At 38.2% G+C, this 26,229-nt stretch overlaps 2 protein-coding genes across 2 annotated transcripts in view; both read left to right on the top strand.

Moving 5' to 3' along the window:
* Positions 1-9,575, top strand: part of slc35f1 (solute carrier family 35 member F1) — a 116,401-nt gene extending 106,826 nt beyond the window's left edge. The window contains exon 8 of the mRNA XM_026922908.3: positions 7,009-9,575. Coding sequence (XP_026778709.1) covers positions 7,009-7,233 — 225 coding nt within the window. The 3' untranslated portion in view covers positions 7,234-9,575. The remainder of the gene's footprint in view (positions 1-7,008) is intronic.
* Positions 9,576-10,538: 963 nt separating this feature from the next.
* On the top strand, positions 10,539-26,170 carry si:dkeyp-114g9.1 (uncharacterized protein LOC555399 homolog). Its single transcript, XM_053242216.1, has 8 exons — positions 10,539-10,835; positions 12,214-12,496; positions 13,427-13,549; positions 14,907-15,164; positions 15,466-15,557; positions 18,251-18,432; positions 21,897-22,070; positions 25,506-26,170. The coding sequence occupies exons 1-8, from the start codon at positions 10,578-10,580 to the stop codon at positions 25,693-25,695; spliced, it is 1,560 nt and encodes a 519-aa protein (XP_053098191.1). The 5' UTR covers positions 10,539-10,577; the 3' UTR covers positions 25,696-26,170.
* Positions 26,171-26,229: the final 59 nt, after the last annotated feature.

The raw sequence follows: 26,229 nt of genomic DNA, 5'->3' as shown, positions 1-26,229 counted from the left end.
AGAGAAAAAATAAAAATAGAAAAAATAGAGGCTGGTGAGGGAATGACTGTTTACAGACATTGCACAATTATAAACAAATAAAAATATGACTGTTGGTACATTGCTGTGGTATAAAAGGAATAAAAGACTGTGTTACATGCTGTAATTGGAAAATAATCAACTGATAACAGTAACTTGGCTTCATGTCAAGCTACATCACATCACTCTGTGACTGATTATTTTCCCATAACTTCACAGCTCTAAGTGTCTGATTCCTTGCTAAAGAGATTATTAAGCTTATTTCTAGACATTGTTACTAATTTCAAGCTTGGAAATATCTTGTTCTGTTGGCAAAGAAGGAATAAAAAATTAATGGTGTTATTAGAACAGGATTATTTCAAGCATGAAAGTGGTAAAAATGTCTAGAATTAAGCTTAATGATTCATCATAATCTGATAAATAAATTTCTGTAATTTTTCTTTAGAAATAAGTTTCTGTATTTTCACTTGATAAAAACACTTTTTTTTCCCACTGGAAGGATGACTGCAGAAAGACTTTTCTTACATAACAGTTGAGTTTTTCAAATTGCTGTTGCCATAGTGACACACCGGTTCTTCACTTTATTCTTGGTTCCAGACCAGCAGCATTTTGGTCCTGGAACTGAACAGATTTTGCTGGAAAATCAGGAACCAGAACACGGCACTAACCAACTGTAGAGGATGAACGCTAGCACGTGCTTCCTCCTCAAACCTAAAGCCACTGCATCTTACTCCTCATGCTGCGTCATAGGGCAGCGTAACACACTCAGAGGAAAGTGCTCTCTGCCCTCTTCTGTATACATGACCTCATAAACGCCCACAATTACTTAGTGTCACTCTGATTGAATGGGGATAGAGTAATGCCCATCACATGCTGTGCATATGACTGAATAACTTCTGATTTTTTTATGCTACTCATATCGACAGAAGCAAAAAAATATATACATACACACACTGTATGTGGATAGTATCCGGAAGATCCGGAAGTATTTGGACACACCTAAGGTTTTTGCTATTTCTCTTATAGATTTATGTTGTTTTTTCAGCCTAATGATGGCCTCCTTCACTTGCATTGAGATTTCCTTGGAGTTCATATTGGTAGCTCCAGTCAAACAGCTGCCAAATGCCAACTCAATACCTGATATCTGCTTCATTTGTCTTCATTCATACATCTTGATTGTTTTATTTCAAATCCATTGTGGTGGTATATAAAGGCAAAATCACAAAAACTCTGTCATTGTCCAAATACTTCCAGACCTGACTGTGTATATATATATATACATATATACATATATATATATATATATATATATATTCCCATCCATCCATGCTCTGTACCACTTATCCTACACAGGGTCACAGGGAGCCTATCCAATCACAGGGCACAACTGCACACACTTGTGAAAATTTGGAAATGCCAATCAGCCTACAACACATGTCTTTGGACTGGGGGAGGATGTGCAAACTCCACCCACACACATACACAGCAAGGAAGCAGGATTCGAACCCCCAACCCCAGAAGTAGGATACAACAGCACTAACTATTAAGCCACCACACCCCATCCAGCGTAATAAACGAGGCTCAGTTTTAAGGATCCCTTTAAGGTGGGGCACGGTGGCTTAGTGGTTAGCACTGTTGGATTGGCACCATGTCCAGGGTGTCCCCCGCCTTCTGCTCCGAGTCCCCTGGGATAGGTTCCAGGCTTCCCGCAACGCTGCGTAGGATAAGCAGTACAGAAAATAAATGGAAGGATGGATCCCTTTAAGATTCTGTCTTTTATTTCATTTCAAATCCAACATGCTTGATGCCGACATTTGCAGTGTAGAGATAGCATTTAGGAATTTGACCACTTGTTATGGCAATATCAGAAAACTGTACTTTCAGCTTTCTCAGTTCAGACCAAACATGAATAAAATTCAGCATGTGGAAAAGTCAATTTAGTGAAGGGGAGAAGACGCAGGATGTGAGAGATGTATATTTGCTTCTGATAGCAGTTACTTTACACCATCTTAGGAACAAAGTGGGCCGGACCGTGGCCTCTTCAGTCTGTAAAAAATGGAGGAGCTGCTTATTATTAATTAGCGGCCACACCAGACATTTGCCTCTCTGTTTCCTTACTGTTGCTTAAAAAAAAAAAAAAGAGTCTAATCCACTGACATAGGCTATTCTGATTCCTCTCTGTCTGCTAGGACTTTCTTTTTAGCAATGTTAGCATGTCTGCTTAGGATTTTTTTTTGCCAAAGCAACAAAAATGACATCACTGTCTGGCTACTATCAGCTTTAATATGTCTCTGGGATATAAGAAGACGAGTTGTCGTCGGCTACCAGAGATAATAAATCAATAAAATCTGCTCAAATTAGCTCAGAACCCAAAGAGCCTAATTAATTTTATTTAAAACTTCACCGGGGAGCTTGAGTAAGCGCCGACGCTTCAGTATCAGCCTTGATCAGCAAGCGGCATGCAGGGACACTGTAATAACTCTTCAGCCTATAAACAAAGTATTCTCTTGAAAAATGACTACAGTGAATATTGCAGGATGATTTATGGTGAGACATTTTTATGGGTTGTATTCACGTCCATATGCCTTATTGAAAATGGCTACATGTCCGTTTTCCTTAAGCATTTTTTATTGAAAGAAGGGACAACATTTCTGTGGCTCGAAACAGACAGCCATTTAATCATAGCTGTGCTGGAATCTAGCAGAAGCCTGATAAATGTAAATGAACATTCCGACAAGCCATGAGCTTAAGTGGAAAATATTCCTCTTTGCTAGTTATTGCATTTTCTCCACATCTTCTCTCTGTGCAGATGTAGAGAGGTACGGAACAGGCATGTAAAAGCTTTCTCAGAGCAACCCGGCATTGCTCGTGTCCTGTTGTCTACATTAATACAGCTCTCAGTGTGAATAAATAAAGTAGCAGCTTTCGAAATGTTTGCTGTTTTCTTCAGTGCAGTGCCATTGCAGTGATTCATGCTAATCTGTGAGAATCTCTATTTATCCTGGATCGAGTGGCTTTTATTATATTCTTATTCATATTTCAGAATTTTAGTCAGCAGCAATGCTAAGGCAGATTTTAGGGAAAATATTTAGTCATCTGGTTGTGATAGACCTTGAGGCTGTGTTGACACAGAAAGGAAAATCTGATTTATTTCTTACATCCAATTTTCAGACCAAGACAACGCATTGCAAATTATACATGATTAAATGTGATGTGGGGAATCACAGGGGCACAATGGGTAGCGTTTTTGTCTCAAAGCTCCTGAGTACCCGATTTGATCCTCAACTCGGGTTTCTGTCTGTGTGCCATGTCGTTTGTTCTCTCGGTGTCTGTGTGGGTTTCCTTCCGGTTTCCTCCCACCTCCACAAAACATGCCAGTAGGTGGACTGGCTATGCTAAATTGTCCCTAGGTGTGAATGTGTGTGTGCATGGTGCCCAGTGATGGACTGAGATGCATTAAAAAAATGAATTATGACTGTAAAACAAGTGCGTGCACATGAGTGTGTATTGTGTAATACTGGCATCGGAGGAATGAAAATGTGGTGAATATCTAATATGATACCAGCTTTATCACAGTGATGATGTCTTCATTTTCACAATCGTGATAAACCGTCTCATTATTAAAACTTTCTGAATGGTCTAATTTTGTCAGCTGGTAGAAACAGGCTTCTGCAAATTTAATACTTGTCAGTCGTATTAAGTTGTGCCCAGAAGTGACTTTCAGGCTGCCGTAAATCACATTGCAGGTGCAAAATGTTTTCATTTATGCACACACATACATTTGTACAAAAACCACATTTTGCACATTTTTTGTGAGTGTTATCAAATTTGCCAGTTTGTTAGCTACACAAGGCATTTTCATGCCATGATCTGGCTCCATGTAGAGCGAAGCATCACTGCAAACCTTTTCTCCTATGATGAAAGGTTTCTATGCTGATAGGCGTGGTGTCTTCCTGGATGACAGCGCACGAGGGCTCACTGAACGGTTTGACGAGGATGGAAATGATGTAAATCATATGCTTTAGGCTTCACACTCAGCAGATCTCAACCCAGTTGAACACCTATGGGAGATTTTGGAGTGACCGCCATCATCACAACACCACCTGAGGGAATATCTTTAGGAAGAGCAGTGTTCATCACTCCAGTACAGTTCCAGGAACATGGAGAATCTATGCAGAGGTGCAGTGAAGTTCTTCTGGTGGCTTGTGGTGGTCCAGTCCAACACTTTGTAATGGTTTTTCCTTTAATTTGTCACTCATGTGTAGCAACTTATCAAGTCAGGCTAATGCATCTCAGAGTGTTCATACAAATCCAGGCTTAAGTCTTAACTTTAATAAGTCACAACCGTGAGCTGCTGATAAAGATCATAATTTTTAGCCCCCCTGTTCAGTACTGCACAGAGTCCAATCTCTGTGATTTTTTTACTGGACATTTCAAAATGTGCCTCCTGATTGAAAACAGTCAGTGAGCTTGTGAGTTTGTGAGTGAGACTGAGGCATCATGGGAATTCACAGTGATTAAGCTTTAGTCAACAAATACTTGTTCTCTTTTACTGCACAGTGTGTGTGTGTGTGTGTGTGTGTGTGTGTGTGTGTGTGTGTGTGTGTGTGTTTGTTATCTATGGCTGTGTGTGTGTCTGTGTCTGTGTTTCTTATCTATGGTTGTATGAGTTTGTGTGTGTAGGTGAGTGAGTGTGTGTGTGTGTGTGTGTGTGTGTGTGTGTGTGTGTGTGTGCGTGCTCCTGTATAGACTGTATTTGATTTTGTGTGTGTGTGTGTGCGTGTGCATGTGTGTGTGAGTGCTCATTCTGTCTGTACAATGGTGAAATGATCACAGTATCAGCTCTGGGATTTCTCACACCTTGACAATGCTCTTTTTTTCTGAGGCTATAAAACAGCAAAATGATTAGCTTTACTATTCACTTATATCATTACAGCGTGATGCAGGATTTTAAATACATTTTAAACACACCTGTTGTCTGCGATGAAGCTATTTCATAATGAAACATAAACAGATTGTTGATCAGCCTCACCCTGCTTTGTCCCACCACAGCATTAAATATTTACACCTTCATTATTGTGATCAGATTTCTGTCCTGGTTATTATTCTGAGTTTCTCTTACAGCGTGTGCTTTCAGCGTGAAACAGATCCGTCCCTCCAGACTGATAACACCACTTCATGGCCTCATTACACAGCCTAATGGCCAAAAATGGTGTTATAATCACGGCTTGTGGATTCCATTTCTGAATGTCACGTGTCTGTTCCTCAGAGAGAGAGACGTGACCCTAATGTGACCCATTTCTAGATCAACACTTGAAATAGAACGACATCTATAGAAGCTGTTATTGGGCTTCGCAGAGAAGAATCTGGTTTAAAAGTGTGTGTTGGGGCAACATTCTGGAGGATCTATTACATTCTCTTTTTTAAAAAAGTGCACACTTTTACTATGTGTTGAATTCTCACTTTTACTATGTGTTGAGTAGTTTAACTCTTTCCCAAGCAAAAATCTGTTTTCTCACCTTTACAGGTGCTTTAGTTGTCAGTGTGTAAGGTACTGATCTGCTTTCATTTGGACGGTTGGAGAGCCACTGAGGCCTTGAGCAAGAACCTCAAAGCAGGGGTTCTTAAACGTTTTTGTCAGCTAAATTTCTTCAACTTAAATTATTTTTATTGTTAAGCAGTCAAACATTAAGTGAATCTTTTTTTTAAAAAAAGTTTTACTCAGTTAAAGCTCATTGCTGGTTTATTCTATGCATCCTTGCCTTGTTTGGCCAGGTTTTCGTGTTTTTTATTTCCCAAATGTCTTTTTAAGAATGCTAACATCATACTTTCGTTATGAAGCTGCTTCAAACATATCGCAGGGTTTGGCCTTATCACTGTGTATGAACATAAATCCAAATTTTACATATTCCTTGCTGAACTTACAGGACGTTTGTCGCTTTGAAGCTCGGATGTTCGTTCTCTTGTGATTTTCTTTTACTGACGTGTCTGCCCATTTTAAGTGATTTTTAAAGACTTCTAACGATGAAGACACTTTTAGCCACGAGGAAAGATTTAGCTAAGTAACACTAATTTACGTTTAATTCTTACACGCTAAGAACTATTATCATGAGCAATTCAATCAACTTCAATCACTTTTTACTTATGAGGTTACAGTAAAGTGCTACTGTATATTTTACTTGTACAAATATATAACTTAACGTAACAGTGACATTTCCATCACAGCCTCACGAACAACCTGCACTGTACGAAAATCCTGGTGGAACATTCTGGCATAAATCTGTTTGTGCTGTTTGTGTTTATTGTTATTTATCATGTTTAATCATATTTTAACTGGATTTAAAACATTTTCCAGGAACTCCACCTTTGCCTGTGAGCATGTCTTGTTTCTCTGGGGTATAAATATGACGTTGCACACATGTAAGGTTTCTCTCATCCATCACCACCATGTGGAAAAACAAAAACTTCTACATGCCCAAACCTAAGAATATTACAGATCTTGGAATGTTCTGCATCTCTGAAAGTGTCTCCTAGACATTACAGCAAGACATTCAGTGCTGTTATTCTTTCCAGTGTAGGCGTCATGAAATATTAATTGTGGGGGTGCCAATAATTCTGAAACCAGTGTTTTGCAGAAAAGATTGCACTACTTCAGAAAACTTTTAAGAAAACTATTGTCTTAGAGTACAACTATACATCATCCCAATCAGCTGAAGCTCAAAACGTGACTCATTTCAGGAGATATTCATGTTTATATTGCATCAGTGTTATATTCTCCATTCTGATTGGTCTAGTGTTTTGACAAATACTTGTTGATAAGGTGACATTTTCTGTAAGGAGATGTTTATGTAAGAGTTTGGAAGGAGGCTCCAGTGTCAGTGCTTTGTAACAATCAATTGATTATTTTCCTATAATAGCATGCCCCAAGTGCTTTATTCCTTACTTACACCTTTGTGTAAAACTTGCATTCCTGTATTCTCTCTGCTTCAGTTTTCAGCTCTCTACCTGCTGTCGTTCTTCATCATCTTGCTCGGCTTGGTGATCTACTCCTCCTCCTCGACCTATGTGGCGCAGGACCCCCGCGTTTATAAGCAGTTCCGTAACGCAGGAAATCCCATCCCGGACACGCCCAACGTCGGCCCCTTGGAGCCTTCAGTGACCTACAGCAGCCTGGGGCAGGAGATAGAGGACGAGCCTCGGGTTCGAGTAGCCTGAGGGGGCGGAGTCACATGCACGCAATCATCCACGGCCCCTCCCGCAGCGCGTAGAAAGTGAATGATGATAATCAGAGAATAATGTATATAACCACGTAGCAAACAAGTACACTGTGATCACGAACTGTGAATAGGTAGCAGTGATCTCGGACTGTCTCGGATCCATCGTGTATAAACCTCATCGCCTCCACACGCAGCAGTTTAAGTGTTTGAGGATCTGTTTTGACTGTTTGTGCAAAATCTCAATTGTGACTTTTATTTTCTTACATGAGCACAAAAGGGTTCAATGTATCTGAAATATTGACATGCATTTTTTGCTATCATTAATATTTTAAAGGAACAAATCGGCCAAAAATAAAATGTAAGATTATATAATTTTACTCCGTACACTAAATGTAGTCAATCAGCTAAATTAGCATTCTTAATTTTGCACTGGAGCAACAAGGCTAACGTGGCTAACACTTAAGAAAGGTTTATAGCTACCAGTTTAACACAATTCAAACTGCATGCCTGAATCATCACACAGTCACCTTAAAAACTCTGTGGAGCTGTTTATTGTCTTGTGCATGCGGTTTTTGACACTGTGTAACACACAAATATTTCAGAGCTGAAAACAGTCTCAGCTCCATCATGAAGCTGGAATCAGGCTCAGGTAAGATCCGTGGCCTAGAACGTGAAGGTTGAATAGTATGCTAGAAGTGATTTCGTTGATAATGTACTACCGATGTGATTTTTATATTTCATTTTCTTAATACAGACTGTTATTGTATAAAATTGTTTACATACAAATGGTGTAATTGATTCAGTTGATGTCCTCTGAGGTGCATGCGGTTGTGCTAAAATGGTGGCTATATGCTTTTATACCACAGCATTGTTGAATTCCTGAATCTGACTGGTCAGAACGTGTTTATTAATTTTGTGTAAGAGCAGCTCTGTAGTAGTGCTGGCTGCAAACACTGCTAATACATCATCGTTTCTATAGTTACACAGGGACTTATATGGTGGACGCTCCACATAACCTTAGGCTAATAATAAACAGATTAAAATGTGCTGTTATTTAACAAAGAAAAACATAATCTTTGATATTGTGAAGTTTTCTGTAAGGAGATGTTTATTTAACGTTTATGGAAGGAGTCTCCAGTGTCAGTGCTTTGCGTCAGCGCTTTGTAAAAGTCAGTGAGAGTCAGAGGATGTTACGTGTTCCAGTTTATCAGTAACATGACAAGCTTGTTTTGTTTTTTTGTTTGTTTGTTTTTTGTCGTATTAACTTCAAGAGCGCAAAATAAAATCAGAGGCTGATGAGGGAACAACTGAAGTGATACTAAAAACTAACTTGTTTTGTGGACGTTCCACAACATTGTAACAATGTAACTATAAACTGGTAAAATGATGATGTGTTGTTCAATTAAAAAAAATAATAATAATAATAGTTGGAAATAATTGTAGTGTAAACGAATAAAGCACACTTTGGGGTGTGCTGTTATTGGAAAATAGTGAACATTGGGATGGCTCCGCGTCAGGCCACATCTCACCACCCTGTTGTTGTTTACTTTTGTTGTTAAAACAGGACGTTCCCTAGTGTTTAACCCCTTACACGTTTACATGATAGCTACATTAGCCTCATAGCTCCAGTGCAAAACCGGAGAAACTTCAGACACCAAACGTTACGGCTAATTACGTTTCATTTTAGGATCACTTTTGCTTTAATCGATTCTGAGTTACAGTAAATTATAAACTGATTTGTTAAGAGCCAGTGCCTTGCCATATATAGGTAATGTTGGTGAAACAGTCAACAGTGTCAGTTTTCCACTTGTCTGAGAACATAGATTTGTGAGAAAGTGCATTCTCAGCTGGAAATTAAAATATATTACTTATCAGAAAACCAGAATGAAAAACACACACAAACACACACATTTATGGGGTCTCTTTTATCCATCTTATTTTACTGTTACACCACATTGTTTAATCGTCCTTTTGAACAAACAAAAAGAATGTCATAGGGTTTTTTGTGTTTTTATTCTGTCATGAAAATATATGACGTTTTCCTTTGTATTAAATATACAATATGTGTACTAGCTTGATTGTAAACTTGTAAAAAACAAACATTTAAATGCACTTGTCTTATATTTAATTTGTTTTATGGCTGGTCGTCAGCCACATCATAGTCCTTTGAAGTATTATGAGCATTTGGATAAAATCTATGTATATAGTTATTATTTTGAGCAAATTCTCTAAAAATATTGTTTTTTGTTTTTTGTCATTTACATACTGGAATTCTTAATGTGTCTGAGTTGTCGCTTTAAATAAAGGATCTTTGTCTTAAAGCTCAAAATGACTAATTGTGTAGCATAAACCCGGGAAGTTATACTTAAAAATCAGCTGAGAAAAAAAAAACACATAAAAGAAGAACATTGGGGTTTACGTTTTTGACCTTAATTTTGTTGTGACCTTGATATTGTTGTGATCATTGAGCTGTCTCCTAAAAAAGATGATCAAACTGACAAACATGGCAGTTACTACACAGAGAACACATTTATTTAATAGTCCCTGCTAAACAGACCTCTTTTAATCCATGAATTCAAACATAAGAATGCAATTCACCAAAACTACTGTAATTTCACTACCAATTAAGATCAATATAAATGAAATCAAATCAGTTATCAGCTACACAAATGGTGGTATACACAAAACAGTTTGGAGTACAGGCCTATTGCTGCGGTACAAGTGAAATAAAACATTTTGGGACGCCATTGTTGGTAAATAATCAACTCCAGGGTGGTAACAGTAATTCCGCTTCACACCAGGCAGCATCAGACCACACCATTGTTGATTATTTTCCTACAACAGCATCCCCAACCCCCCAGTATTTTATTCCTTAGACTATAGCAAGTGTTTTTACACTCTTACCATGGAACATATGACCTATGTGTGTGTTTAAACCTTATACAAACAGATATCAGATAGAAAAAGTACAAAAAAAACCCAGTCATTTTAATAATAATTGTACACAAATACACACGTTTCTATAGGATATAATGCCTATAAACATTAGCTATCATTAACATTTGAGCCATCTAACAAAATATGTAAATAGGGGAATTCCTCTCGCTATGACCTCTTAGAGAAAATAATCAAATGAGCCCAGATTTAGGAATAGTGGATTACCATTTATAAAGTATGTGTTAGTAAAATGTGGGCTTTTTAATTTTGATTTCTATGTCAGTATTGATGATAATCGTAATACTGTCTACCCAAGACACCCCCGAGTTGCAACTTGGTACGCCCCTAACCTTTTAAACCTGTTGTCCAAGATGGCGGCGGTTGGCGAGGTGTTTACCGGCGGGTATGGCCTATCACGACACGACCCTGGAGAGCGAGCTTCTGGAGCATTTCTCTTGTTTATCTGTTAGCAGGGATGAAAGTATAATTAAAAACGAGCTCCAAGACTCGGATACAACCCCGGGTTTGTTACATTTAAGTGACGAGGTGCTTATTGTGATTTTAAATCGCCTGGAGCCGGTGTGTTTGCTGAGGCTCGGCAGCACCTGCTCCAGGTTGTTCCGGGTTTCTTCCTGTGACTCGCTGTGGACTCGCCACTTCCGGGTAAGTTTTATTTTCTAAAAAAGTCTACAGAAGGTTTAGTAAAAGAGCAATTTTTTGCGTAAACACAACGTATTTGAGTCTTATACGCCTATTTATAGCTCTTTTTTGTTATTATTGGGTACACAACAGTGGTAATTGACAAGCAATTAACACAAATTGGCTCCAATTAGCGTCCTGTTAATGATACTCATAGTAACCGCTGGCTCCACCTACTTCATTAATGAAGGGCTTTAAACTTAAATATATATTTAATTACATAGCTCTGTATACCTTGACAGAAACCTTTATAATACAGTAAAACTATATGAACAAACGCAAGGCTGTGTTTCCAGCCAGTTGTGAATATAAATATATATTTAACTGCAAAGTCTGACATGAATCTGGCAACAGTGTTTGTTAGCCACATTAGCATTTTTGGCAAAAAGGTTTAATTGAGATTGACTCGGAGGAAACGAACATTATTATTATTATTATTATTATTATTATTATGATGTCTTTACCTTTAGGCTTTAAGCTGTGTAGGGTACTGTGAGTGAGTCCTTGTTTTGGGTGCCATTTGTGTCTCATTGATATGATATTAAGACATTTTAAACAGGTAAATTGTAACATCACAACAGCCTTTGTGCATGTTTCAGATCAGTACCTTCAAACATCTTCAGCACCTTTAGCACAAACAGCATTCTGGCAGCCCCAGCTCACTATTACTACACTTCACCTTGGAAAATAATCATTCAAATGCTTCAGAAATATCATTTTTGCATAGCATTCATGTGTGAATCCATTACTTCTGCTTGAAACATCCTTCTCCATGACTCCTCCATTATAGTTTATGAAAAATGTGCACTTTAGTTCCACAGCGTTCCCTCAACCCCGGGGAAATATTTGGACTATTGCAGAAGTCGAATGTTCAACAGAAAATTTGAAGCTCATGAGATGAAGAAAATTAAGTTCTCATTCTTTATTTTCTAAGATATTGTGATATTGACTGATGAGATCACATTTGAAAGTACAAACTTTCTGCCCAAGTTATAGATTGAAAATAAATTATTAATTCAAAAATAAATGAAGTACATCATTAGAAAGCCTAAAAGATATTTTGCATATTTGCTTTAAAAAACTGAGAGAGAGAGAGATTGTGTGAGAGATCGAGTAATATAATAAGTCTAATTGCATAGTCCTTAGATTCAGTTTTTTAAAAAATAAATTTTAATTTTAGTGCTATATGACACTGCAATCTTGGAAACACCCTTATAACCTATTATAATTATCTCAAAGATATAAAGCTGAATTTTTCCTGAGTTAATTGTTTCATTTAGAATGGTTGCTTATGATTAAGTGACTCTCTCCTAATAACTCTTTTTGAACTGTGTGTGGTTAGGTCTCGTTTGGGGTAGGCCTGCCGAACATCACCACAGCCGGTTACGCCGCCAAAACCGCCTTTCGTTTAGTGTTCATGTGGAGATCCCTTTTCCGAAACATCCACTGTAACCGATCCCTTCAGGAGAAGCTGTTTGCTGAAGTGCCGTTCCCTCCGCATGCGTACTGGACACAGTGGCTTGTAATGGAGGAGCGAGTGCCTTTACCTGCCGCACAGCTGACGTGTGCTGACGTGGAGAGGCTGTGGGGGATGCCAAGAGAGCTGTTCACCGAGAAACTTCACGGTAGTCCTGTCACCTTTCCTCAGATCACACTGACTCATAGAGGGCTGCGTAGGAATCAGTGATGTGCTACAGACATGGGATCAGAAAGTGCCTGACATGCAGGAGATTTTCACGCTACCTTTTTTCCAAAATTTAATTCTCTTCACACAATATCTCAAACTGTTATAGTGCAACATAAAATCAAAGTTATGAAAACCTTTACGCTTTGATTTCAGTGATCAAGTAGTGTTTATCTGGCAATACAGTTATGCCACAATGCTGTTGAATACCTGATTCTGATTGGCAAGGTCTTGGTTAATTTTCTATAGCAGCGGCTCTGACTGTAGTTCAAATCACAGGTTTGTTAGCACACTCGTTCTAATATGTTACTGTTTTTATAGTAACAGCTAATTCACCTATTTTTTTTTTATCGCATACACTCAATCTGAGCCTTGTTAAATAAAAAATATAATTGTTAATATAGTGAATGCTTATTTAACATGTATGGAAGGAGTCTGCCGTGTCGGAGCTTTCAGTCAGAGATAATACTGTGACTTTTTTCAGTAATGTGACAAGCTGCATGTTCAAGAAAGAGGAAATGGCTAGGGAGCAACTGTCTATAGCTGCTGTTATAGAACTGTCTATAGCTGCTGTAATGTAAGTGATACCAGGAACTAACTTGTTTCATATGTTGCACAAAATGTAACTATAAATATAACTAAAAGCATAGAAATTATGATGTCATAATGCATTTCATGCTCAGCAGAGTAGCTGTAGTTTATTTTCCTATAACTGCACATCCTGATGTGTTTTTTCCTTAGTTATCACTGACCTCATGCAATAGGATCAGCAAAGCGTAGCCAGTGTTGATGGCTTGTCCCCAGTCCATCCTTTAAGGCTACAAACTGTTTTTCTGTTAAAAATGATTTTTTTTTCTTTTTTCTTCATAAGAGAAACCAGAAGGTGATGAGACGCTCAGGATGGAATGGAGGGAGTTGTATAACCTCGCTGTCACTCATCATGGAAGTACAACGATGCTCTTTCACTACGTTCTTAAGCAGCACCAAAGCAGTGGTAAGTAATCTGTGCCCTCTCTTCATTCCCCAGGGTTCAGTGCTTTACGGTCAAAGGGAGATTTGCATGGCCATACTTGTTCCATTAGGTCTAAATCTGCTTTTTTTGTGGGTAATTATTTCCATTTTAATAGCCAGTGGACCTGGCTCACTGGAGAAAATAATCATTAATATTTGGTTCAATATTGAAATCCTTGTTTATCACAAATAACCAGCCAAATTAGGATCTGTGTTATTATAACATTTTTCTCATTTTGAATCAAACAGGCTTTCCTCATCTCTAAGGATGGCTGCAATACTTAAAGCTAAATCTCTAATGATGCTCATGCTCAAGTTTCTGTTAACACAATTAGCACTTTTTGAGACAGTAGTGTACAGATACAGAAGAGAAATGATTTATAATTACACTATCCAGTGTCACCTAGATGAGGATGGGTTCCCTTTCAAGTCTGGTTCCTCTCAAGGTTTCTTCCTCTTGTTGTCTCAGGGAGATTTTCCTCACCACCATTGCCTCTGGTTTGCTCATTAAGGATAAATAAAATAAAATAAATAAATAAATAAAAATTCTAATTTATATCTGGATTTCTGTAAAGCTGCTTTGTGACAACGTCATTGTTAAAAGTGCTATATAAATAAATTGAATTAATTTGGATGAATTGAAAAATTCTTAATTCTTGTTTATCAAGCTGAATGAGAATAAATTTTGTAATGTACAAAATTATATAATCGTTATTTACACAATCATCATATAATAATCATTTACACAAGAAATTCGGTTAGTTTTGGAGGTGGGATTCCTGCGAGAGTGGTTTTGCTACCCCTTTGTGAATGTTGGATTCACAAATCTGGCATTTGCAACAATTTTTTTTTTTTTTCTCCTTGAAGTGCCATGATTGTTTTTAGAAGACCTTTAGGCATGACTGTCTTGTGTGTGCACTCATGCCCTCTTGCCCTACCAAAAAGCAACGGAAGCCTTTTGAAGGAAAAATACAATAATCCAATTTTTTGCTCTGCTGAGTAACTTCAAAGTGCCATAATGGGCTGCTGAAAAGAGCCTTCTTTGTCTTGCTACAAGACTGACTCATCTTTTCAGTTCTTATTCCCTGTCCTGTCTGATTAGTTTGTGGTCTTGGTTTTTCTGTTGTTTTTCACTGCCAAGTGTCTTTTTAATAAAATACAACCAATAAACCAAAATGACATTAATCATTTTCCATTTCCTATAACTTGTGGACCAGATTCTCATTTCAAATGGCTTGAAAATGCAGCATGAAAATTCAGTACTGTCTGAGATGTTGACTGTATACACACTTAAATTTCCCCCTTATTTGCTTTACACACACATCCTCTGGCTCTTCTAGACCATTCTGAACTGGAGTCAATGTACCGTCAGTACACCCAGTGCAGGTTCCAGTGGCTCTTCACTTACTGGCTCTTTCGCCAGCCGGCTCCACTAAACCGCCAACTCAGAGCCATATACCTGCAGTGGAGGAAACACAGTAAGAAGAAAGTTTCCACATGGGGAGAAACAGTGTGTGATGTGAGATACCTGGCCTCCCTCCATCCCATCACCAGCGACTACTGGAGGGGCAAATTGGCTCGGGGAGACGAGAACGTCGGTGAGTGAGTTTAAAACCTTGCTTCTGTGCAAGTAGTGAACATCATTGCAGGGTTTTTAATAATTAATAAAGGGTTCTGCTTTTTATTGTCCATTATTATTTATAAAAGCAGCTCAACCATCCAAATGATGAAAAAGGAAAATGTGAAATTTCAGAGTTGGGTGGGAAATGGCTGAACATGAACCATGTATTGAACATTTGAAAATGAACATGTGATCAGATCTAGATGCTTGTTCGTGGTCAATCATGGAAGGACTTGGTCAGTCATGGTTGTTGATATAGTTTCCACCTCTCCGTGCAGGGATTCATACAGTGGGAAACTACTTCTCCATGTGCAAGTCACTAGTGGCCTGGATCCTCGGCCGTGACTGGGGCAGACTGAAACGCAGAAAGGTACAAACACCCTCCACTCTTATTAAAGAGAACAAACTGTAACGAACCTCAGGGCTTAGCTGTCCTTCCTGCCTCACCACTTAAAACCCACACAAAACACGACAAACTAAATGAGCAGCCCGTTCTCGCATATTAGAACATACTTATACCTGAAGCGCTGAAGCAGCTCTCTTCAAACTGCGCTCCTGGTCAAAAATGCAATGCAAATTCCAATTTCTCTCTCTCTCTTCGTCTCTTTTCATTTAGGTGAAATTTAAACGAGCTCCTGCAGGGCATGGCAGATCTTTAGGTATTCCTGTGGTGTACATCTCCTGCCATTATGTGTCTTCAGTTCATTAGTTTATTAGCCAGTGTCTGTAATTTCACAGGTCACAGCATGAGCAGGCAAGAGGAAACACTCCCCTTCGTCTAATGGCTGGCTAAACGGATAACAGGCGTATCAATATGCGTCCTATTTAATTGTGCTGCGTGTCTGAGCATGCACCTTCTCCATTTTACTGCCACTTTAATAGAATTAATGACCTGCAGTTCAAGGAGAAGTTGGGAGGACGAGTGAAGTTGCTCCTTTGTTTTTAGCATGGATATGACCTTTAGGAAATGGTCATACTTTTAATGTCTTACTGTTCACCCCCATTTATGCGTTTGATCCAAACAATCACTGATAAATTTTAAATGGAATGTGTATTATGGATGTGGTGATTTTCCATTTTTAGTCTGATGCCCATATCAGAGCTCTAAGTATCAGCCAATATTTAATCCTGCTTTTCTTGCTCAGTGAAAGGCATTTTTCATCCTGATCTTTATTCACATACGGGAAGTAATACATTCTCCTGCTGTGAGACAAGAACAGAAAACCTGCTTCCTCCAAACTCGCCAATAATGGATGTCTAATGGCTGTTGTAAAACTGTCAGTAAATGTATAAAATGTGCAAATATATAGCAGAAATGCAAAAGTACAGTCATTACACTTGAACAAAAGTTGTTAGGGTGAGAATGGACATAACATCTTACCAAAGATGTCTTTTATCTGACTTTTACCCAACTTTCCAATAGTGGAGACATTTTTTAAAAATCTGATTACGTGCACTTTCCCTGAAGGTTTTGTAGTTTCCATATGTCAACATGCGCTCAAGGAATACAACCACATTCCTTCCTCTGAAAAGTATATTTAAAGTAGATTGTACTTCAACATACAGACAGTTCTTTTCCCAATATCGGGAACCATGAAGAAATTTGTCTGTGGTTTTCACACATGCACTACAGGCGTGATTAAAAGGAGAGGTTGAGGGGGGGAGAAAGTGGCAAGCATGAAAGAAGCCTCGGTTGTTTCATTCCTTCACAGCATGTATAAAATTGAAGTGGTTAGAAAATGTCAAATCCGATTCCGTGTTTTCAAATTAATATAGGTCCAGTTAGAAATACTCTGTATTGGATAGATGCATCTCTACACTCTGAGGGGACAGAAATGGGTTTCCCAAGGGTTCTTTGTATGGTTAATGATTCTAGCTTTATGAAGAAGTGCTACTTATGTAGCCTTGTGTAGGGTTCTGTGTAGAACCTTCAGTGTTTTCCTGTGTTTTAGCCATTTTTCCCCTCTAAGAGTATGACTTGCATTTAACAACAAATTAAATTTTTCCATCTTGTTGCATAGAGAAGCTTTTCAAACTGATTTTCTTGAATAAAAAGCAAAATTATCTCATGTATCCCAACTGCCTCCTAATTATTAAATCTCAGTTCTAGAAAAAAAATACCCTAATGGGCTATTTGGTACCCTTTGACCCTGAAACACATAACTGGGCTTACTGTATCTGGATTTATACCACAGCGCCATTGAGTTCTCGAATTCTGATTGGTCAGAAGGAGTTGACTGATTTTCTGTAACAGGAGCTCTGACAGTAGTGTAACTGCCAAAGGTTTATACAGATTTATATTAATGCACTTGTGATATTACTGTTTCTATAGTAACAGCTCATTCACAGAGGCTTGTTATGCTCCACATAAACAAATTTAAAACGACTAATTGTTAATATGAAGTTTTCTGTGAGGACGCGTTTAACATTTAGGGAAGGAGTCTCCAGTGTCAGAGCTTTGTAGTCAAACTTTAAGTTTTCTGACATCTTCACGACAGAGGAAAAAATAGGCTGGTGAGGGAACTACTGTTTATCTGCTATAATGTAACTAATAACAGGTACTAACTTGTTTAGCAGATGTTCCACTACATTAAATGTAACTGTAAATGGATAAAAATGATGTCATACTTTTAATAAATAAAAATTGTAACCGTTGACAAAGTGCTGTAGTACAAAAGGAATTAAACACTTCAGGACTTGTTATTGGGAAAATAATTAACTTCAGGGTGGTATCCATAGCTCCATTTCCCTTTAGACAGTGTCACACCACCCCATCATTGATTTTCTTATAACTGCATGCCCTCAACTGTTTATTCCTTACATAGTTGATTAGATATTTTGACAGTTTCAGTAACGACCTGAGGTGCATGTGTACATTTGAGAAATTCCCGTATGTTTAATGGTTCAAGTTTCTGTGTAGAACCCTAGAAGAGTTCCTTTTATATAAATAAAATCACAGCCTTCAATTATCCAACATCTCTTTAAAGAATCCTATTTTTCAAGTGTACAGTTTTTTTGCCCCAGCATGGCCGCTGTCGTTAGTGTGGTGTAATATGCCGGCAGGTTTATGAGGACACTCTGGATGGCGTGTACCTGCTGCTGAAGAGAGAGATGCAGGAGAGGCTGGTGGAACACGAGAGGTTCTGGCAGGTGGCCAAAGTGCAGATGAGCCGAGTATGCACTCTGGAGGAGACGGCTGTGAACTACGTCAACTGGAAGATGATAGAGACGCTTCCCTATTACAAGTAGGTGCTGAGCTTCACCTCTGTGTGCGAATGCTGAAGGGATTTAAGGGGATTTAAATATGAGCTCTGTTACAAAAGTACATCTTGGAAACTAGCTTTAGAATTTATTATTGAGTCTTTTCCTTCTGTGACTGCTTGATACTGATTGCTTGTGGTAGTGTTCAAAAGAGGTTGTTTTTTTTTTTTTTTTTAAATAAGCCTGCACTCACCCTCCCTGTATATTTCTAAAGTTACATTTCTATGGACAATTAAAGCTACTCCTAGGAGGAGGGGGGAAAAGAGAGAGAAGAAAAAGTGGAAGAATAGAAAAATAGAACAAAAGAATAAAATATGCCCATCAGCAAATCAAACACCATTTTACAGCAAAAGAGGGAGGATTATAAAAAAAACACAAAGAGAGAACACCAAACAGTTTCTTTTTAAATTAATTTCTTGGATAATAGAAGGAACTATTATGATTTGGATAAAGGTGTTGCTTCCATTTAATGCTTGTCAAGCTCAGTGTTTTTCTGCCCCAGTGCCCTTTTTTCCTTTCAGGCAGGGCTTTGAAGCTTGTTGAGCTCTCAGTGGGGGAACTGGGCTGCGGCTGGCAGCTTCAAAAACACAGCCTGCAGTCAGTCACAGGGCGAGATCCACAGCGAGTCGACGCTGTCTTTTTGAAGTGTGAGGAGAATAAAACTCTGCTCTAACGCCAGACCAAGCCATTTCCATCAAAGTGAACTGACTGCAGTCAGCTAATAAGAAATATTAAGTGGAAAGTTTATCATACAGGCGAATTAGTATGAGGAAACCTTTAAATCTGTCCACCTTTTTAAATGGAGATGAAAGTGATGGATCATACAGAATGTAACGTGTCACTGTAAATCATATATTTTAGTCAAAAAAAATAGCATTATTTTTTTAAAATCCCGTTTATGTAGCATACACATGTTCAATATATTTGTATACTGTACACTGGCAAAGCTATAGAGTAAAACCTAATTAAAATACAGAATGTAAGGAATAAATTGTTTAGAGTGCTGTTATAGGAAAATAAGGTGGTGTCATGCAGCCCAAAGTGAAGTGGAGCTACTGTTACCATCCTGATGATTATTTTCCTGTAACAGCACATCCTGAAGTGTTTTATTCCTCTTATACCTCAATGAGTTACCAGCAATTACATGATTTATTTATTAGAGAATGACACATCCAGCTTTTTATCCATTTATTGTTGCATTCAATGTTGTGGAATGTCCATGACATTTTATAGCTGCTATAACGCAAGTGATTACAGGAATCCTTTCTCACCAGCTCTGTTTATTCCTCTCCTGAAGTTGAGACAAAACCCACACCTTGAAATGTTAGAAACCACAAAGTGTAAACTCGTCTGTTCTCAAGACTTGTGTCTGTGTCTGAAAACTTAGTTATAGCTTTAACCTCTGATTGTGACAAAGCGCTGACACTGGAGACTCCTTACATACGGTAAATGTTAAAATAAACTTCACCATAACATTTGTTACTATAGAAACAATAACATGTTAGAAAGAGCAGATTTGTCTTGCATCTGACACTACTCAGAAAATTAATCAACACCTTCTGACCAATCAGAATCGTGTGTGTGTGTGTGTGTATGTGTATATGTGTATGTATGTGTGTGTGTGTGTGTGTGTGTGTGTGTGTGTATGTGTGTGTATGTGTGTGTATGTGTGTGTATGTGTGTGTATGTGTGTGTATGTGTGTGTGTATGTATGTGTGTATGTGTGTGTGTGTGTGTGTGTGTGTGTGTGTGTGTGTGTGTGTGTGTGTGTGTGTGTGTATAAAATCCCTTTAAAATATTTGTAGCTATTGGAGCATATACACTGATCAGCCATAATATTAAAACCACAGACAGGTGAAGTGAATAACAGGGATTATCTCTTACAGTGGCATCTCTCAAGTGGTGGGATATTTTAGGCAGCAAGTGAGCAGTCAATTCTCAAAGTTGTGTTGGAAGCAGGAAAAATGGGCAAGCGTAAGGATCTGGGCGACTCTGACAAGGGCCAAATTGTGATGGCTAGACGACTGGGTCGGAGCATCTCCAAAACAGTAGGTCTTGTGGGATGTTCCCTTTATGCAGTGTTTAGTACCTACCAAAAGTGGTCCCAGGAAGGACAACCAGTGAACCGGCAGCAGTGTCATGGGCGTCCAAGGCTCGTTGATGCCCGTGGGGAGTGAAGGCTAGCCTGTCTGGTCCATTCCCACAGAAGAGCTACTGTAGCACGGATTGCTGAAGGTGTATGATAGAAAGGTGTCAGAACACACAGTGCATTGCAGCTTACTGTGTATGGAGCTGTGTACCAGCAGACAGGTCAGAGTGCCCATGCTAACGCCCAGAATGGGCACAGGAGCATCAGAACTGGATGATGGAGCAATGGAAGAAGGTGGTCTGGTCTGATGAATCATGTTTTCTTTTACATCATGTGGACAGCCAGGTGCGTGTGCGTCACTTTCCTGGGGAAGTTTGAATGTTGTGGCTGATCGGTGTACTTGGCTAACAATATTGCCACACTGAGCAGTAGTTACTTCTGTAACAATAGTCCCAGTGCATTTGTTTGAGGAAAGCTAAGCTATACCTGCCAGTGATAACTAAATATATTGCTCAATCTTGAATCCATCAAAGGAAGGGTTTTAGTTATAGAGGTTTAACCCCTATGCTTTTAAAGGTATCATCTTCACTGAGGGTTTTTAAGCTGGCTTTCTTTTTCTTTTTTTTCTTTTCTTTTTTTTTTTTAAATAAATATTGCACTTTGTTTAAATTATTGCTTTGTTAATGTTGTTTGCTCTTCCCAGAGAACAAATTAGTATTGTAATTTGTTTATAAAACAGACTTCAAAAATGTTACAATGATCTGTGTTGATTGCTCTGCAGTTTTGTGATGGAAATTGGCCTCTTCTGATCATTGACCCATAGAGCTACCTGCCGTCTGTCCTTATAAATTATTCCTAAACAGGGTACCATTAAAAAAAAAAAAATATCTGTCAAAATAATTCATCCAAACTCTGTATAACATCACAATTTCTTTTCCACTGTAACAGTTTTGAAAAAGGGCATTTTGAACTTAAGACATTAACAAAATGACAGCGTTCAAAGTTTTTCTTGTTTATATCCACCCAGTACTTCAAAAAATATGAATGACTCAATGGCATCTGCTGTTTAATCATCGTCTCGTTGGTCTGCTGAAGTAAGAACACACGTTGCTCACTTGTGTCCTAACTTTTCCATTCAGGTGCTTTTAATCACAAATGATGCATGGCACGTTATTAATCAAGGCAGGTTTAGGGAGAAAATCAGCAAAAAAACAAGCAGTTCATCCTGAATAGAGATGTTTAATAAGTGGGGAAGTTATAAAGCAAGGCAGTTGAATTTGTTTTATTTTAGCAGAGTTTATAATGCATATTCATGTGGAAGTGAAGATGAAATTTGAGAATGTGTTCTCTGTTGTTTAGGCTGTATTTGGTGTCGGGTAACAGCGTGTACCTGCAGCACGTGCAGGGTTTCCTGCGCAGGAAGAGGATGCTTCATGACTGGATCTACCTGGAGGACAACACCTGGCTCAGAGAGCTGCTCCCTGAGGAGCTCTTCACACTGCTGGAGTTCGACACCAAGATCTCTCAAGGCAAGTTCACTGAACTCTGTAGATCAGCACACGAACACGAGGATCTCCGACACATCCTGCGTGATCCTGAACACAATTAAACATTTCCAACATTCTCGAGTTACAGTATTCGATTTAATCATGCTGCTGGTTTTATTAGATAAAAGAGATGGAAAATATTTAGCACTACAAAGCAGCTCAGAAGTTCAGAAAATTCCAATGTGCAAGTGTAAAAATATCTTTTAAAAAAAAACAAAAAAAAAAACTGCCAGAGCGCTAAAATTGTACTGACACACACTCATACATGCTGTATATTAAGTACCATGTTTTAATGTAAATGTCATCACTACAACAGTCAAGTTAGTCCACAAGAACATCTGAGAATAAAACCTCGCTTTGTCTCGTATTGAAATGTTTTGTGGAAAAAGGTTTTACAACCTACTGTGCCCTTCTTTTTTTTTTTTCTGTCAGCGCTCCTAATCAGCGATGTGACATTCGAGGAATGTCCGTCCTTGCTGAGCAACCCGAGACCTTCAGGAGATAATGTTAGCCATTTAATGTCTTCTTTTAAATATATGAACGTGCACCACTGAACTTTAACTTCATTTTTGACAGCTAGCTAAGGCACTAGCAGCAGGGCAAAAATATACTAGCCATTTACAGGCTTATTTAGCCAATAAGATCCAATTAAGTAACTCATCAGGAGGGTTCAGCCATTTAGATTTCAGCTTTAGTTTTCAGCATTAAGGTTTATCATGTTTTTTTTTTGTAATGATTTGTATTTGAAAGGCTTGGCATGAACCTGTGAAATCTTGCCCCAGTTCATGAGTTTTCAGAATATCATAATTAAATAATAATCTAATATTAATATATTAATTAATAATAATCTCTGTCATTAGCTTCATGTTTGTCTGAAGGTCCAGATTTCTTCAGAGAGTGAAGGCTGTGTTCACACTGCAGGTAAAAGTGAATCGAAAAGGTTTTTTTTCCCCTTTCTCCCCCTCCTTATTTGTGAGCAGCAAAAATCACAACAAATCTCATGTCAATTCATCTTTGCTCACACAGAGGGGCAAATCTGATTTCTTTCTTTTAGACTGATTGATTTCTAGTGAACAAATCTGATTTAGACTATAATCAGAATATAGACACAGCCATGTGCACACTGAACAGTACAGTTAGCTAGATAACACATTTTGTCATGGGTAATGTTTTAGTTTAGGGCAATGTCTAGTCATGGACATTTTTAGTGCAGGCAACTGTAAAAAATAAAAAAATAATTAAAAAAAGTTAATTATTAGTAGGAAAGGAGACAATTGTGTTTTGTTCCCTTCCTGGATAGATTCTCCTCTGACTTCCTGCTTATTGATGTTGGAAATTTACAAGCAAAAACAGTCATGCATTAAATGATAATCACACACAGTTGCGTATACAGAAATCCGGTTCGATATTTTAATATCTCAAACTGCAATTAAATGTGATTTGGTATTGTGGTGTGTTCTATTTATTTTTTTTCCTCCCTTCTTGTGTGGAAAATCAGGAAAAAAGCTATCTGTCTGAACGCCCATCATATCTGGTCCTGAAATCCAATATTTACAGCAGCCAAACCTTTGAATAATTATTACAATTAGTTTTCATTATTTCAGTAACTCTTCTTCTATCAGCAGTATCTGCTTCCTCATGTATTGTCTATTTAATGCTATATTTAATTAAAAATTGAATATGGCAACACACACAGCTTGTATTTCACCTTCATCTTTGAATTCATAGCTGTCCTCCACTGCACATAGATGTTTTAATAATTTTTTGCATCAGCTCTGATCACTTGGAGTGTGAATATAGCCGTATTGTTGTGCTCCTGAGCCACAGGTGGTCTTGGCGTGGCTCGTGGCATGGCTCGTGGCGTGGGGTGTGGCTCTTTGAGTGATGCTGTGCCGTTAATTGGTCTTTGAGTGATGCTGGTGGTTGCTGAGAGACTGGGATTGATTCAGGTCCTGGAGGTGAACCGTAGAAAAATACTTAAATAAATAAATGAATAAATCTGACCTTATTTGCCCTTGCTGGTGTATGAGCCATTCATCATTTGCGAGGTGGTGACGAAACGTCAGTGAAGTCTTAATTAGGATTTACGACGTTCCGCTGCACACGTCTCTGACCCTAGGCCACAATGGTCAGTTTATCAGATGGCTGCAGTCCCACAAGTGATTTGTCTTGTTTACCACCTCGGAGAGGAACGTAAATGCTCCTGTTCATTCCTGCATCTTTTACCGAGCTGCATGGTTTGTTTCACAATGTTTTTGCAAAAATAGCATAAACATATTTACAGGGTGGTTTGGCTTTATAAATAAAATTGACCCCAAATGCAATTGATGACCTTTTTGGTGTCTGTTTTCTACTTGGTTTTGGACTGAAGCTATGAGGCTGTGCTAGCTAACAAGTAATGAAATTCTCTCACCTAAAATCCTTTATCTATATTATATTAAAATCTAGTAAGTTTATCTGTGCAAGATTTGGCTATGTGTAAAATTTAGGTATTTATTGTTTGTCATGTAAAATGTTTTAGCTGTATAAAAGGTTTAAGCTAGCTGTATGAAAGGTTTAGCTATGTAAAGTTAAACTATGTGAGGTTTATCTGTGTGCAAGGTTTAGCTATTTAAACTTTAGCTATGTAAAGTTTAGCTGTGTAAAATGTTTATCTATGTAAAATTTAAGTATAAGGTCACAATGTAAAATGTTTACCTATGTAAGGTTTAGCTGTCTAAAAGCTTTAGCTGTGTAAAAGGCTTAGCTAAACCTTTTATATATAGCTAAACTTTACTCAGCTATGTATTAAGGTTTGTGTAAAAGGTTTATCTGAGTAACATTTAGTTTACTTTATAAAATGTGCAGCCATGTAAAGCTAAGCTGTGTGAGGTTTAGCGGTGTAAATTTAAGCTATGTAAAAGGTTTAGATAGCAATGTAAATGATTTAGGTGTGTAAAAGTTTTAGAAGCATAAAATATTCGCTTTGTTAAAGTTCAGCTGCATAAAAGCTTTAGCTCTGTAAAAGGGCTAGTAGGTTTAGCTCTGTAAAGTTGAGCTATGTAATTACTTTAAGTAGGTTAGTAAGTAGCAGAAACCTCCAGCTTCCTGGTACACTGCCTTTAAATGTTTGGAGGTGGAGCCTTGAGGGCAGAATGACTTCAAACTGCATTGGTCCAAGCTGGCTGTCCCCATAACATTAGTGTTCAGCTACACAGTGAAGTTTTGTTCATGTCTATGGATGATGTCCCACTGTGTCCTGAACCACATCAGTGAACCTGACGTCACTTTCATTACGTTAGCAACGTTAGTCTCTTAGCTCCAGTGTAAAACTAAAGAAATATCAGACACCGAACTCACACTTTGGCTGAGTGACTGCACTAAGGGTGCGTGTACATTGTTCCTGTAAGCATGTTTTCTTCTTGTGTCTGTGAACAGGAAGTTTACACGGTGCCTCTGCGAGCGCTCAGCTCAGTCGGCTCATCTGGCTGTACCTGCACTCAGGTGAGCAGCTCTACATGGAGGGAGTGAAACAGACGGTGCTGCAGTACGTTCACGCACGACTGGCCATCAGCACCAACGCCCTCTCAGCAGACCTCTGGCAGCCCGTCCTCAGGCCTGTGTCTCCATGAACTGGCCCAGACATCAGGTGGATTTTCATCTGAAATGTTTTTAGGGGACCACATGTCCATTTTATACATTTTATATTTTTTATTCATTTTTATAATTACTTTTTTTAAAAAAAGACATTTTATGGCTCCTGCATATTGCAGTGTGTTTTTTGGGACTGTAGCTGAATTTTAATTTATGATGGATCTGGCTGGTGTGTGGAGCCACAGACACTGAAATTGATGCTTTGTGTAAATTGTGTAAATATTTTTAGTATTATGAGTTTCACAGGTCATGATCTCTGTGAGCTATGATGTGCTAAAGTTTGGGTGTGCTCCTGGAATGTATTTAAATGATGTGCACAGTCACGTCACACATGATGAATTTTTGCTTTTTAATTTTTTTCTTGACAACCAAAATGCTCTTTTTTTTATTATCTGATTTGGTATTTTTGCATTTCCCCCTTATTTGAGATTTTTTTTTTTTTTTTTTTTTTTTTTAAACACAACATTGATTATATTCACAAACCTCAGATTTTTTTTTCTTGGCTGATTCAC

The sequence above is a fragment of the Pangasianodon hypophthalmus genome, chromosome 19, assembly GCF_027358585.1.
Source record: "Pangasianodon hypophthalmus isolate fPanHyp1 chromosome 19, fPanHyp1.pri, whole genome shotgun sequence".
NCBI classification, from domain to species: Eukaryota; Metazoa; Chordata; class Actinopteri; order Siluriformes; family Pangasiidae; genus Pangasianodon; species Pangasianodon hypophthalmus.
Note: the sequence above shows the minus strand (reverse complement) of the source record. Positions and strands in the feature narration are given on the sequence as shown.